Genomic DNA, 15940 nt, shown 5'->3' on the forward strand with positions numbered 1-15940 from the left:
AAAAAAAAAAAAAGAAAGAAAAAAGAGAAAAGGTTTTCCCCACAACACTTCTTATAATTTCTTAAAATTAAAATTAGGAACTTCTCCCATCCCTGTCCCCCTTTAAAACAAAGCATTGATACACCACTCCTGTGAGAACCAAGCTGCCAAAATGATTAAGAAAATATAAAACAATAATTATACTCAATATACCAATTCTAATAGATAGATTAAAAAAAAAATACAGACATATTTTAGATGCATATACAGAGGCAATGGATAGTCAAAAGTGTGAAAAGGAAATTCCATTATGCATATAGCAGTGTCTGTGTTAAACATGTGACCTCAGGACCACTCAAAACCAAACTCCTCATCGTTTCCATGTCACTCACTTGCATTTTGTCACTCAGTTACACAGCTGTTCACAGATGGCTGATAACAACCAGGAAAAAAGAACTTCTCCAAGACTTAATCACAATTGCTCCCTCASTGACAGTTATGAGAGGGGTGTAGCTGGGCRATGCTTTTTTATTTCATTGYGAAACCAGCCTCCTCTCAGCGCCCTTTCTGAAGGTTAAATGAACAAACAGTAACATACAGAAACATCAAGTATAAATTCTACACCAGCAGACAGAATGGAAGCAAATTAGATGTCATTCTTCCAGAGTTTTATCCCTGTGCTTTTTTAAAACTGCTTTGATAGACTATCCAATAATCACACCTTGCCATTAAAGTCACATCAAAACCAAAGAAATTCTAACAGAACAGAGGCCTGTTGTATTTGTTTCCTACTCCAAATCTCATCAACCATGGCTCTGATGACGTAAGAACATAACAAAAAATAGCATGCAGATGTTGCACAGAAGTATGTTAATATCTATATCTGAATCAAAGGAGTAGTGAGAAAATCATCAATATTTTATGAAGAGTGCAGTATGAAAGATGACTAAAATTTGTCAACTTCTAAAGTTATTCCACCACAAAACTTCATTGAACTAATGAAACACCATGAGTAAGTTAAATAATTTTTAATAATGCTGAACTATTGTTAGTTAAGTGGGCTTTATATCCTAGGGAAGTTTTTTTCCCTTCTCCATATTGCATATATGTACACTTCACRTTGGAAAAATAGAATAAAACACACATAAAACCTAGATTTGATCACAAGAGTAATTATTATTTCTGAAGAGACGCTGTACAGCAAAACAGAATTTAGTGGTTTTGCTTTATTGCGCCAAGTGGATATAATTGAATTGAAGAGCTGTCATTTTCTAAAACAGTTTCACAYGGTCTCTCCAACAGAACTGTTTTATCTTCCAATGTTGTAAAATGCATAGATAATAGTTTCGTACTCTGTTCTTCATTTATATTCATAATGAATACGATACACTGCAATGTACATGAAAAATCCACAAACTAAGAAGGCCATTGCAATCCTGAGAGAAAAACATGTTCTAATGATGCCATTATATCATGACATTTCAAAGTGCTACAGATTTCCTTTACRTTTACATATTTTGATATCCGCATACATCTCTAAAAACACTGCCTTGAAGAATGCAAAGTTTGTCAGTAAAAAATCACACAAGATCACAGAATTAACACTATCATCACAAATCACACTGCCTTGTACATACAGACATTTAGAGTTCCGTGACACAAGGAAAGAACATATATGTGCTCCTTCATGCTAAATGAAAAAGCAAATTTTCATCTAGCTGAAATCAGCATATCTTCAGCAAAGTCACTGAAGTTATGTCAGCATATACCATTCAGATGTTGACAACTGGTGGACCAGCATGCACCCTGTACCACAGAAACCACAGGCAAGTTAAGGTTGTTCAGGTTGTCTAACAATTTCTATTATGGGATTCTGGTTTAGCACTTATTTAAAGCAGCTGAGGTAGAATTTTTCATGGTGAGAGTTCCCATATATTTTTGTGTTTCATATTCCCAAAAACAATCTAACTTTCCTRTTGTTTAGAAAGTTTTATTTCACTCAGAATGAAATCAAGGGGAAAATTATCTGACCCAAGTTATTATTAGCTTATTAAGTAGTTTACTAAATATTATGCTGACATACTTTAAATTATGAACTGGAAAAATATATTTAGTATGCCATCTTGCCTGCTGCAGTTTGGGTACAGGTTTTCCAGCTGAAAAACTAAATTCTTTCTTAGGCATAGTACCCAGTTAGACTTTTTCCTTCAGAAACTAAGAATTTGAGCTATGAGCAAAGGAGGAAAATGAAGTMAAAAAAAGAAAGGTAAAACTACTGAGAAAGTTGCATATCAGTCTCAAATATTAGGTCCAAAATATGCCTCTACCACTAAAGACACCATTTTGCAATACTGACCAAACKACACAAATACAGCCCTGCGGCTTTTAGTGGACATCCACCTTTTCTTGTAACCCACATTTCTTACAAGTGAAAGTCAGAATAACAGCCTGAATTCACATAAACAACAGAGTTGAAAGGAACTATGTTCAGAGAACATGTGCTTTAAAATACCAACAGTTCCAAAAATAATAAGGCCATTGGGGTTTCAAAGTAGGCACTGAAAATTAATATATGCATCAATTAATGTACACAAAATTCCTAAGTGTGAGTGAGAGCAGCACAGAAAAAAATGTGGAAAAAACTATGTAGACAGAAAACACCTTTTCCATATTCAAGGCAGTATTAGGRTAGCACACATTGAAGAGAACTGTCAATAGGGGGTCAATAGAGGAAGAGGAAARTAAATAGCAAATAGTTACGAGCTCTCCGGTGCTGTGTCTTGGAAAAGAAAATGAGATCATGCACATAAACACTGTCTGCCAAAGTTTTACATACATAAAATATGCACTTTGAAACAGTGCCCATCTGAAAATATGCCCTTCAATAGAGCAGCAGAGAGTGCCATTCAGGGTTGGAATAAGTCAATAAACTGCTCTGCCATCTGCAACTGCCACTGGTCACCTCTTCCCATTCTAATCTAGCCTGTAACAAACCCTCTGCAACMAAAGAGGTACACATGTCATTGGTTGTTCAAAAAAACAAAAAATAATTAATTTCCTTTACCATGCCAGGGCTGGTAACAATCATCCCTTTGCATTCTTCTGCATATTTCTGCCATTCCAGCTCTTCCCACTGAAGCATGTTGGCAATCTCCTCTTCAGGCACCAGAGCCTTACTGCATCGTAACAAGTAGAGAAGAATCTGATGCATTGAGAGTACTTCTTTTCCTCCATCTTAAAACCACAAATAAATAAAACACATTTCAGAGAAACACCCCTAAAGCATAAGCATAAGAGAAAATATGCAGAACACAAACCATTTGTATGAGCAAAATAAAATGCAAAATGCTTAAGTGATTTGATAAATATGAAAGCAAATGTTTTACTGATGAATACTGCACTTGCATAAACACTTTGCTAAATAAAGCAGTAACAGCAATGGTGGCAAGAGTAACAGTTCCATCGTACTGTAAAGTTGAAGTTTCTTACTTGCCTGAATAATCTTTAAAATGAGTAGGCAGAACAATCAGTTATGTTGTCCAGTTATATCTTCCTTTTCACAATTTTATCATTCCTTTTACAACAGCAGTTAAAAAGCCTTTAGGCGTTATGCAGCKTTTTTTTAAGAACACTCAAAATTTTACAGGGTACTTCTGGATGAATGYAGCAAGCAATCCCTGCACTTTAAACTCATCTGTAGTGCTTACATGCTGTAACTGCAGTAATGAAGACTAAAGAGCCTCATGCTGTCTTCTGTCACTAAATGAATCAAGGGCATGTGAAAATTACTAAATACCTCTGAGACCCCAGGAAAAATGCACAGCAAAGGCTGCTTGTAGCAAAAGAAGACACTGTAATCTGACAGGCTTCAGGTAGCCAGCTACAGACGTGAATATGCAAACAGGGAAGGTGGCTGATGCTCCTGACAGATCAYCACTTAGAAGACACTGACTATTCAAATCCAGTATGTTTGCTCAYATAAGTAAAAAGTCACCACATGTTATTACAATGCTTTAATTTCGACATACATCTCTCCAACTTCCCCTTTTAATAACAGGGTGTTACCCTGTAGGTATGGTGGAATCTTCAACTTTTTTCCCTCCCCCAGGGAACAGAAACAATGTGGTTCAGCCACTCTATCACTAAGCCACAAAAGAGAAATGCTGACAAATCAGCAGTATACCCTAAGAGCAGCATGGGGGATGACACCACAGCACCAGGAGTGTGAACCCAGGCACACAGGAAAAGCCTTGCAGAGCTGCTGCACAACAGCAGCACTGTGTAAGATGAGGTCTTCCACAGGACATGTGAGGGAACAAGCCCTTCTCTTACTTCAGCTGGGATTATAGCACTATGGCACAGAAATGATGGAAAGGTATGGTGCAACTTGGCCTCTCAGAACAATTAACTCACTCAAACTCCAAGAGAGAATCTTAAGCGGGGAAGATACACCCCAAAGCTCACTGGAAACAGAAAATACTTCTAAATAGCTACAGGGACAGATTTTTAAATGTATGAAGTTTTCCTTCATATTAAAGGGGCACTCTGTTTAGAAGATTGTTCTGTGTCAACAACTAGATTCCACTCCTATGTAAGAGACAGCCCACAACCACTACTTACTAAAATATAAGTGTATCCTTACCCACTGAAGACTGCTATAGATGGCTGTGCTAAATRAAAGTTGGAGACCCTTTCTGTGTCAGAATATGCAGTACTTGGGACTCCAAACATGTTTTTTCTACTCTTTTACTCTCTGAATACATCTGTCATCGTAAAAACCTATGACAGTAAATACAATACAGCAACTATTCTGCATGCTGTGCATCTCAGTAAACCTGGTATGAGTAGCTCAGAGCTACCCCAAGGCCTGTCTCTGAGTAAATCCTCATAGAAAACCTGACATCCCAAATCTCATTATTTTTAGACCATGTTAGGAAACTAAGAAAGAAGAGTAGAGGGGATGGGACACCAACAATTCATTTCTATCTTTAAAGAGACAGCTGATGGATGTATGGAGATCTGATGCACCAACGTCTTCTTTGATTAGACATAAGTAATGTTCTCTAAACATACCTGAAGGAAATAGATTTCCACTCTCTGAAAATTAAAGACCTCCATGGGTATCTCAAAAAATAATCAATAAAAATGAAAACTTGATTGAAAAGAAAATCTGTCAAAAATATGCTAAAAGGCAACTATATATGCAGAAATATCAAGAAAAACGTATTTTTTTTWAAATAGTTAGAAGGCTGGGGACCATAAAGAAGAAGCAGCACACAGGAAAAAGGAATACATATTCAAGAGACTTATCTCTCCCTATCAGTAAACAACCCAACAGCMCGGAAAGAGCTGACTTCTAAACTAAAATAAAAAAAAAAATCAGAATATAAAAACCCTGAACAGGAAAGCACCCTCAAGCTACGCAGACCAGGCAGGACAAACTTGTTCCTCATTTTGTGATGAGGTCAAGTTAATCAGCCACATGTGGCTTGATGGCTTATTTTGTAAATTGCTTCAGCAAAACCAAATCAATGTTTGCTAGCAAGCCTCAGAGCTCTGCTTCTGATTGAACAGTGCTGTGTACCCAGGAAGGAACAACAATTAGAAATCTAGCTATCAGTACTCTCCACACTAACGAGTCACAACTCATTTTGCTCCAGCTATAATTAATATCCCAACTAGATTTCAAAGCCCAGAGCAGAGAGCACCTCCAGGTCACAGCCCTCTTGATGAAGGTTGTTCCATGWTTCATCTGCATCCTAAATCCCGCAACTGAAGCACATCCTTCTGTCCACACAAGCCTCCTGAAGCAATCACTGGCAGGATCTCAGCAGGACTTTTTCAGTGAAGCCATGACATTCACATCAACTGAAAGTCTGTCCTGGCATCTTAGGATGAGTTAAATGCCKACATAAGCTGTTCACTCAAAATGAGTGCAATGCTCCACACAGAATCTTGTCCTTGGCTGCCAGAAAAGGGTTGAACTGCACTGGAATGACAGCTTTTGTCTTCCACTACATAGTCTAAGCTTGCATTAGGATAAAGAAACAGAAAAACGTATGCTCAAGGGTGCCAATTGTGCTGACCCTTGCATCTCAAGAATTGTAATCTAACCACATGGTACCCTGAAGAGCAGGGGGAATACATAATGTGCAGGATTAGATAACAACACTCCTCAAATGCCACAGCTCCATTGCAAAGCAGGAAAGGAGGACCCAGCACTGCCTAAAATTACTACAGAGATGAAAGTTGGAAGCAAGATTCGGCCTACCCATCTGAACTCCAGTTCTGAATAAACCATCTGAACTCCAGTTCTGAATAAACCATATGCACTGCCAGCAAGCACTAAGGACTTCAGGTAGAAGCACCAGATCTCTGCACTGACTGAACCATTTGACTTGCAATAAGGGCTTTTTGTGGAGGGTTTTTTTTCTGGGGGATAGGGTAGTTTTCTTTGGGTTTTTTTCAAAGATTTTTTTAGATTTAATTTGTGTAAAGCTATATAATACAAACATTACCTGGAAGAAATCTCACAAACCGTGGCATGAAGTGGTACCTGGGACAGGAAACAGAGTCATTTTCAAGTGAAGGACCTTAAAGACAAAAATCAAAAAAAATCCAGAAAATTTATGAACAGCAACGTATGTGCAAAAGAAGAAAAGAGGCAACTTTGCTGCAGATGAAATCAATGAATGATGATTACATTTGATAGGGCTTAACTTTCCATCCAAAAAGTAACAAAAAGAAAGGAACAGAGAGACAACTTGTAGTGAAAGCTTTCACACAATTTAAAAGAAATCGAAAATAATTTCAAAATAATAATAACCTAACAAAAACCTCAGTACTTTTACATAAAACAGTAATACAAAAAGACTGGTTTATATAAWCAATTAAGTATTTCACTTAAGCCTTACAGATACAAGCACTAGTTTATTATCTCCTCCCAATTAGTGGGGTGGTTTTGTGTTTATCATAATGAATGTAACAGGGAAATTTCCATGGTACTATTTTGTGGGATTTTTTWAAATTTCCTATTCATCATATAAAACCTTGCAAGAAAATAAAAACTAAATCTCTAAGTAGCTGGAGTTAAAAAAAGAAAAAAACAATCCAAAGCAATGACAGGAAAGATTACACTGGTATTAGAACCAATTACCAAACTAAAGGCTACACAAAATGTATTAACCCTGTGTTTAACTCTGTTTAACTGCATTAAGTGCAGAGTGCATCTCCACAGACAAAGTCACGACAACCAAACAGACCTACAGATACCGAAATGTAATTCCTCTGATACTCTCAKTTCTCTTTCAGACCATGGGAAGTATTCTCCTTTGGCACAGTCTTCAYAAAAATAAGTATTCCCATCTTGTCAAAAGGCAAAAACATTCAGCTGTAAGGATAACATAATAMCTCCACAGCTGTATGACACTGCTTTGTAAATTGACTGCAGAGAGATACTGTAGGAGTACCCTGTTTGTTTGCTTGTAAAAAGGGAACTGTTTACCTGACACCTTAGCTTTCAAAATACCATGCACATGATACTCCATAACATTAAACACACAGTAATATTTACTGTTTAATTAAAAAGAAAAGTTCTGGATTAATGCAGAAATTTAGCTTATTTGYGAGAATGCAGTGCCAAGTTTATGCACTTTCATTGCGATAGTTCATATTATTGAACTCTAATTTCATCTTCTTGAAGAATAAATGGAACTTTGTCCATCTCATGGAAAAGAGCATTTACACTGCTATTTTGAGGACCCTCTCAAAGGCAACAGTACCTTTAAGATTCCAGTCATATAACTCCAAAATATCTTTGAACAGATATGAAGAGAACAGCTCAAGGCCTCTGACACAAAAATTCTGGGGAAACAAAAAAAATAGAACAAAACTATAATTCTATAATACTGCAATTTAAATAATGCCATTCACATATAGTTAAATTGAACACAATAATAAAAAAAAACCAAAAAACAGTGTCTTCATATTTACCAACCACTAGATACTGGGTTTTGGAAACAGTATTGATATATTTGTGATCACGAACTCTAACATAGCACAGTGGTCTCTTCAAAAAGCATTGTCAAGAAAGAATGGTATTGAATCCYCTCTATTCAATGTCCAAATCAACACTACAGGCAGAAATTATGAATCTGCAATAATTTGCCAAGCACTAAAACCCCTTCCACCTGAGCAAGCTAAGCAGATGAYACATTTCTGAGAAATAATTTTTTCATAATTCACTTTTTCCTACATGCTCATATTAAATGTTTATAAATCACCATCTGTGGCATCACTATCACTTCTACAGCAAGCATCAGTGCAACATAAATTGAGGACTATGGCCTTAGTGGCCAGCAGAGCAGGAAGAAAAAGGATGAATGGGAAAAAAGATTCTTTTCATCAAGTAAGAAAGTTGCTCCTTCAATGAAGGAACTTAAAAACTTTCCTGAACAAACAAAATCAGGCCAGATTGGTACAAATTGTGTATGTATGATATCAGCCATAAATTCCAAACTCAATATCACAATCTTTTTCACAAATAATTATTAAAGACGTTCTGCAAACAATGCTGTAGCCATTTATCCAGAAGCCCCCAAAAATGGTCACTTCTCTGTCTTGTCCCATGGCTAGTTGTTGTTTCAGTTCCAGATTTGCAGACAACACAGTGTATTCATTAATAAGAAATTATTGCTTTGATCAYATTAGTCTTTCTGAGGAATTTCAGGGCTGTTGCATATATTTAGATGCCACTGARCAACAAAAAAAGAGATAACTAGAAAGAAAAATGTAAATATATGTGACTAAATTAAATAGTGATCCTATCTTTGTAGTTAATATGCAGGGGTGTTTTTGTACCTACCCAYGCTGTTCCACTGCAGCAATTTACTTCGCAAACTGGCTCCACCAGGCATTAATTTGTAATAAAAAACCCCACCACAAACAGATTATGAACTCAATGTGCTTTGTTTGCATCCACAGGAAATTTGTTTTGGCAACAGCTTATATTAAGTACTGATAAGCAATCTTCAGACTTCAAACTTCTGATTAAGTTTCAGCTCTGCCACTGACTTATGTGATCCTGGCTAAGGAGTGCCTCCATAAACCTTATTCTTTTCATAAGACAAAGAGAAAAGTAATGCCTAACTCAATTTACAGATAAGAGAATCAGACATATATTGTATATAACTTGAAATRAAAGGAACCTATGGATATAAGCACTCCTGACTACTTGATTTCAATGTATAATAGCCTAGGTAGATAGAATTATGCCAGCACAATTATGCAAGTGCAAGTTCTGTTTCAGCCGTGCATTCAGAACAGAGCCAGTCTCTCAGAGACTTGACAAGGTGGGATACTAGAAAGTTTAATCTATTAAACATATCAACAAGTCATAACCCACTCTGACTTTTAGACTAATTATCCATCTTACCTCAGGCATCATCTCCTCAATGAAATGAATTGTATAGTCAATGTTAAACCTGATTACTTTGCATAGAGGGATCTGGAAGGAAAAGAGAAATTTCAGCATTAGAAACTATACAGCACCAAATATATAGTTAATACAATTTTGCATGCAAAGGCATTACTCTCTGCTGAAAAGGGCATTTACTGAACCAGCTGCTCTGGGGGATCATGCAACGACAAGAACACAAGCACATGTTAAGAGAGTACCAGTTCCAGCTTTCACTTTAGCAATAAAACACAACGCTGACAGGAGAGGTGGTAAAGGAAGGTTAAATAATGCCATCTACTGGAGATCAGAAGAAGAAGTACACCTGTAAAACTCAGTAAACTTTTATCGTCTCTCACTTGGATATTTGCAAGTTAATTTGTTGTTTGTAACACATGTCAGATTGATATAGTGATCTGAAGGCAAGAAGTTTTTAGCACACTGCCAATTGTGTCAGCTATACTGTCTTAAAATGCAATTTTAAGTCAAAGCAACACAATGTAATAGCTTAGATAGATAAATTTATAGTTTTATACTAATTTCATTTAAGAAATTGTCTCAGAATTTCACTTGACTAGCTAGCTAAAGAAACATCTAATTCTTTTTTTTCACCTTTGGAGGTTCTTTGTTTATAGGCCATAAACCACTGAAGGTACTTCTTTTTTTTTAAAATGGGATTTTTAGAGAAAAAAAACTAAATTTCTAGAAGACTACAAAAATGCCTAATTCTCCCTTACACACCTACAGCTCTTACTAAATTTTACTACTAACTGGCCTCAAAAGTATAAAAGAATCTCAGAACAATATCATGATTTGTGAAAGTGAAGCAACCCAAGGTTATTTTACATTGATAAGAACACAAATAAATAATCTGAACAGTACTGGGGTTGCAATGAAATCAATACACATAGGAGAGGTGCAATATTCTGCTTGCATCTTCTTACAACCCACAGTCAAATGTTTGACTATTTTGACTACAAAAATCTATTGATTTCTGCATGAGAAATTAAGAAGCTGCTCCAAATGACCAAACAAAACTGCATTTCTTACAGTTTGATAAAGTATTAAATGTGAACAAAAAACCTTTCCAAAACCTTGGAATTTAAATATACCATTTAGGATCTGAGCAGACGAAAACTTGTCACACTTAAATCAGTGAAACTTTTTTTAAAGTACAGGGTTTATTTACTTTCGAACACGTAATCTAAACTAGGAAATTGAATACTTTGAAGAAGCGACCACAACTAAGATCTCCATAAACCGCAGATCCATATACACAAGCAAATACACAGTAAAGGAGCATGTAGTTGGTAATGTAAAATTGGTTTGGTATTTATCATATGGAAAGTGCAATTTTTCCTATGACTGTACTAACGATTTTCCCTAATACTTGAGMTGCTCAGTTATTAGTCAGTAATAACTGTTGTAACTCAGTAATAACCCTAACTGTGCAAACCTAAGACTTCACATTACAGAAATTTGGTTAATGCAAAGATGTTGGTGTTCAGATCTCTATTTTTACTACCTTTTACTACCTCCCTTTTATGAAATATGTTCCAAAGTGTCCCTCAAAGAGCAGGTTTTATGTTGTGTGCCAAAAATCATCTCATGACATCAAGAGACTCCTTCCAAAGGGCTTTGTTACTGAAAGTAACAGGAATGGACACCACAGCGTTGCTTTGTATTCAATTGTGTAAAAAAGTAATCACTTGTAGCTGGTCACTTTCCCTATTTGGAACAAGGGAGAACACACATGCATTTTACAGTAAGCTCAGTATCTTCACTAACCATATAAAAGAAGAATATTCCTTGTTGTCTGCATGTTAAAGATTTCCATAACTGTCACACAGTAGACACAAAAATTGTAAAGATAAGGGAGTCTCTTTATTCTTTTAAAGTAAGTAAAACAAAACTGTTCATTTTTGCTCATCTGCAAAGTGAAAACATATAGCCTTGAGACAAATTGCCCTGAAGCTGAGTTAATGCTACTGGGCAATGGTGCTGCCATGGCCATGCCAGAGGTTGAACTCCACTCTGTCACTGACTTATCAAAAAGAGTCCCTTCCCCTGACCACCAAAAGTAAAGTGTTATCATATTCATTATGTAAGCAAACTGTTGTGGTCAAAGTAATTCCTTCTCAGTGCTCCTCAGTTCCAGTATCCTTACATCCCAGTCCTTTGTTCATAACTATTCTTATACTGAGTTGTGGAATTGATGATGTAGCTAGTAATAGGTATAAAAACCATAAAAACCAACACATACTGAATTTTTTGAGCTTTGAAAAAAACAAGATACCAAAAAAACTTGAAGTGAAGAAAAATTAAGCACTTGCATATTTTCCATTCACATTTGGCTAACTCAGTGTGTATTGGAAAAGCAAGGCAGTTAGGTACCAATTATGCCCTTTTCCTGTTACACTTGMTTTCAAATCATAAAATTAAAAAACCTGCATATATTCTAGAGCTTTTACTAAAAATCTTAACTTGCTAGATCCTGAAGAAGCTGAACAGCTATTAAAAAGTATGGAATCCATCTAGGTAAGTCTTAATAAGAGAGAAAACCTTTTAGAGTGGATCTCTGAAAAATTTCATTTGTCACTTGAAAGGAAAACCCTTTTTTGTAGTTKTGGCTATTTTTTTAAACTTTGCCAACTTAATAAATCCACTCATCCAATTTAATTTCAATTAGCAGTTTTAACAAGTTGTTCCATGGTTTAATTCACTTCCAAACTGTGAAACATGTAAAAACATTACTTCAATGCACATCACAGCCTCAGTCACAGTTCAAAGACACCACAATCAGTCAAGAAAAAACCTGYGACTCATTAGCACAAATGTCATTCCCCTGTCCCCAGTGCTGGCAAGATGTTAGTAGCATACATGTATTGTTACTCAAGAGAAGTTTGCTTCAAAAGGGGCAGAAAAGCTCCTTCTAAAAAACCCTCTCTGTGCAGCAATGACCATACTTACATTTGTTAGTGGGGCGTGTGCAAACATGGAGAACCCTTCAAAGATATATTCATGGTCATCATACTCAATAACAGTAGGTCTGTCTGTCTTAAAAAAGCAAACAAAACCACCATGGAGTAAGCAAGAAGCAGTATGACTTTTGTCACTGAAAACAAAATCAAGAGTCCTAGTYAGAATTATTTATAAAGTACTTACTAAGAAATTTGTGGGAGGTGACACAGTAATTCGATAGTGGTATAGTCTTCCAGCATTGTTGGTCATGGGGCGACATGGTTTAATGGGCTTAAAGAAAGAGATAAGTAGAATTATGTGTAGAGTCAAGGCAAATTTAGATTAAAAAGGAGTATAAAGCATTTCTAATAGCCATGAAATATGCATCAGGAAAAATTAAATAAAAGCAGGTAGTCACAATTAAGCATTCTGACAAGGAGGAATGTGTGGCCTTATCTCCTTTTCCACTTCAAGAAATATTTTTAAAGCTATTCTAAAGCAAGAAAAGGTGAACTTTTTTTTTTTATTATTTTCCATTTGACTCTCCATGTGTCTAACACATAAGTTAGCTGTTACGTTCCAGACTCGTTTCCTGTCCTATATAAATTTGTTTCAGGAAACACGTTTTAAAAACTTATGAAGAGCTTGGACATCACATAAATGATCTGGTGCATTCTGTACAAGAAGGTACGTTATCAGCAGGTATTAGCTCATCTGCTTGAGGGTAATCCAAGGCCTGAAGAGATTAGTCTACCACCACAGAAGTAGCTCTGGTAACCCCACTCCAGCCCCCAGGTTGTAATGCTTGACTGTGAGCATTACAACCTGGCAGCCAGATGCCTGGGATTCATGTTTCCTTCCAGCTTATCCTGAAGAAGTCCTGTGTAAAGACCTGAACTCCTCAAAAGTCAGACAAAACCTGTTTTTCATATGTCCTGCACACAACTTGCTGCAGTTTGGAGGCTGCCACCGGCCTCTTTGGAATGCATATGTCAGCACGGAAAGAAGAATAAAACCACAGCAGTGAGCAGGGTACCACTCTAAACYGAAGAACAAAAGCTGCCCTGTGGCAGTGGCAAAACAGCTACACCACTACACTGCTCTGGCTGCTTTGCAAAACTTATGCAGTAAATGGGATGATGACAYTGCCTCTTCACACCCAAAATAAGTTTCTCACTGCTGCAACAAGAGCTGCAAACAAGCTAGTTCAAAACTAGGCAGTTTCATCTACAGGACACTGTGAAAAGTAGTACATCCTAGAAGATTTTGCAAAACCTCGGATTCCCAGATGGCTTTGCTCCAGGGAGCAGCTGCCTTCGTGCAGCAAGTTTTATATATAGTARTTTTCTCCTCCTAAATTTTCTCCCTCCTCTGCAAGAAGAACACTAGATGTAACATGAGGAGGAATAGATCCTGAACTGGAGCAATTTATAGTAAGTTTCAGACCAAAGTCAATTTTTTGAACTCAAATAATTCACAGAAATGTTCATAGCTCCTTAACTGCAGAGRAATGAAATATTGTTTCAGTAAATATATATAAGAAGGCCTACTGAAAAATAATTTTTTTCAAGAAAAAGTTCAAGATATATTGTAAAGCCTACATGCTAAGACAAGAATGCCTCCTGAAAAGCCTTCTGCTTCTTTCAGCAGCAGAATTACTATTTACTTTTTCTTTTAAAGCAATCACTTCACAAGGTGGGCCCTTCACAATGCATTCATCCACTTGAAGACAGACCTTTGATCACAAGTTCTTTTCTATTAACACAATTGTGTTTCAGAAACTTAAAAAAAAACCTCAAGCAAAACTAAAATGAAGCAAACACAGGCAAAAGTTTTCTATAGCTTTGAGGTGGATTTCATTACCAGTATTGCATTTTAAGTTTGAGGTAACTAAGTGATTTAAAGTTGCACAAGAGTCTTTTTTTTTACTCAGCCTCTAAATTATGGGAAAAACCCCTCAAATCAACCCAAGCAGGAATTTACAGCTGCAGCTTCGTATTCATAATYGCAATCCTTAGAACTACTAATACCTCTTCGCCGGGATAAATGCCATGTCTTATTCCCGTCCGTCGGGCTTTAGCACTGCACTTGCACAGAGGTCCATCATTCATCTGTCAAAAACAAAATAGGATTCTGGTTTTATTGAAAAGTCGTTTTGGAAAAGTATGTTGGTTTTAATGCCCTGAGTGCTGACGCTTCTAAAAGCCTGTCATGCTTAGATTAAGTGGATGTTCTTAAGCCAATAAAACTGGAAACAGTATAGCCTAATGTAGGAAAACTGCACAACAGCATTAGAACTTCATCACTGTATCAGAAGCACAAGATGGAAAAACACTCTCAGCAGAATTCTACCACCCTGCTATACTATACATCTTTTCCATTGCTTATACACACAAAGAGCATGCTGACTGCCTAAAGCAAAATTCATGTTCTAAACATGCATGTGTCAAYATTCACATGCTGCAATCTCCACATTCAAACAGTTCCACTGAGTTCTCTGACTGAAAACCAATCCTTGACTAAGCCCTTTGCCATGGGACAAGGCTATCCCCTGAAATGCAGACTATTTTAAGAGTTTACTTGGTACTTTAAAGAACTAATGGGAACACTTCAAATCCATCCTGTGAACAGATCAGTAAAAAAGATAAAGAGGCAAGGAATACCCACTCAAGAATTCATATAGGAGCATCACATAGCTACACTAAAAGGGGCCAGTGCACAGAGTGCCTTTCTTTTCACTTTTACGATCAAGGCCAATGAACACTAYCAACTACTGCAAAAGCCTAAAGTTTTCTGCTCTTAACATTATGCACACTGCAGAAATCCAACAAAAGAAGCCCAGAAAYAAATTAGGTTCCTAAACCCAGGATTTAATCAAAGTTTGAATCCAAGAAGTTAAACTACTTTTAGACTTCAGGAAAAAAACCCAACCAAGCACTAAACTTGCATTGTAATAGAAAAACTAGAAGAACTTGCCATGCTAYTATTGCGAGCAGTCTAAAAACATAAACAACATCCACAGTGGGGCTAAATAACATCATCACAACTAGATACAATGTGAAGATACTACAGGAAGCAAAAACCACTAAATCACTGTMAATGTTAGCTGTAGGCAGTTGGGATAGGGATAAAAGCTTTTAGGTTTTTTGTTAATTTTCTGATTTCACCTCAGTTTACTTCTTCAGACTGGCACAATGCRTATGTGCAAAGATACATAAGAAGCAGAGCACTTCCCTATTCCTTTGGAAACTTGGTCACTTGACCTTAACAAAGGAGTGACATGACAGCTTGTTGTTCACAATGGCATTTTTTGCCATTCTCTGAGGCCCTCGTGAAAGAACAGGCTCAAAGAAACTGACTCATGCTCACTGGCTTATACAGCAACAAGACAAAAGAGTCAAAAATGCAGTCAAGGCTCAGCAGTCTTCCAAAACTAAGGCTCTATGCGGCTATTTAAATAATCATCACCTATTTTTGAAAATCTCATCCTTAATTGTTAGAACTGTTCRGCACTAATACTGCCTCTGTTACATCAAATGCACAGAC

The 15940-nt window shown here is 36.7% G+C and overlaps 1 protein-coding gene across 2 annotated transcripts in view; it reads right to left on the reverse strand.

The window, feature by feature from the left end:
- The window catches only part of DROSHA (drosha ribonuclease III), a 72865-nt gene that overhangs the window by 43298 nt on the left and 13627 nt on the right, over window positions 1–15940 (reverse strand). For both annotated transcript variants that reach the window (XM_057371746.1, XM_057371747.1), the window contains 7 exons: window positions 14425–14505; window positions 12599–12685; window positions 12404–12490; window positions 9413–9484; window positions 7761–7842; window positions 6498–6572; window positions 3044–3213 (listed from right to left, as the gene is read on the reverse strand). In XM_057371746.1, coding sequence (XP_057227729.1) covers window positions 3044–3213; window positions 6498–6572; window positions 7761–7842; window positions 9413–9484; window positions 12404–12490; window positions 12599–12685; window positions 14425–14505 — 654 coding nt within the window. The remainder of the gene's footprint in view (window positions 1–3043; window positions 3214–6497; window positions 6573–7760; window positions 7843–9412; window positions 9485–12403; window positions 12491–12598; window positions 12686–14424; window positions 14506–15940) is intronic.

The sequence above is a fragment of the Malurus melanocephalus genome, unplaced genomic scaffold (genome assembly GCF_030028575.1).
Source record: "Malurus melanocephalus ecotype Western Australia unplaced genomic scaffold, MMel_1.1 scaffold_156, whole genome shotgun sequence".
Taxonomy (NCBI): domain Eukaryota; kingdom Metazoa; phylum Chordata; class Aves; order Passeriformes; family Maluridae; genus Malurus; species Malurus melanocephalus.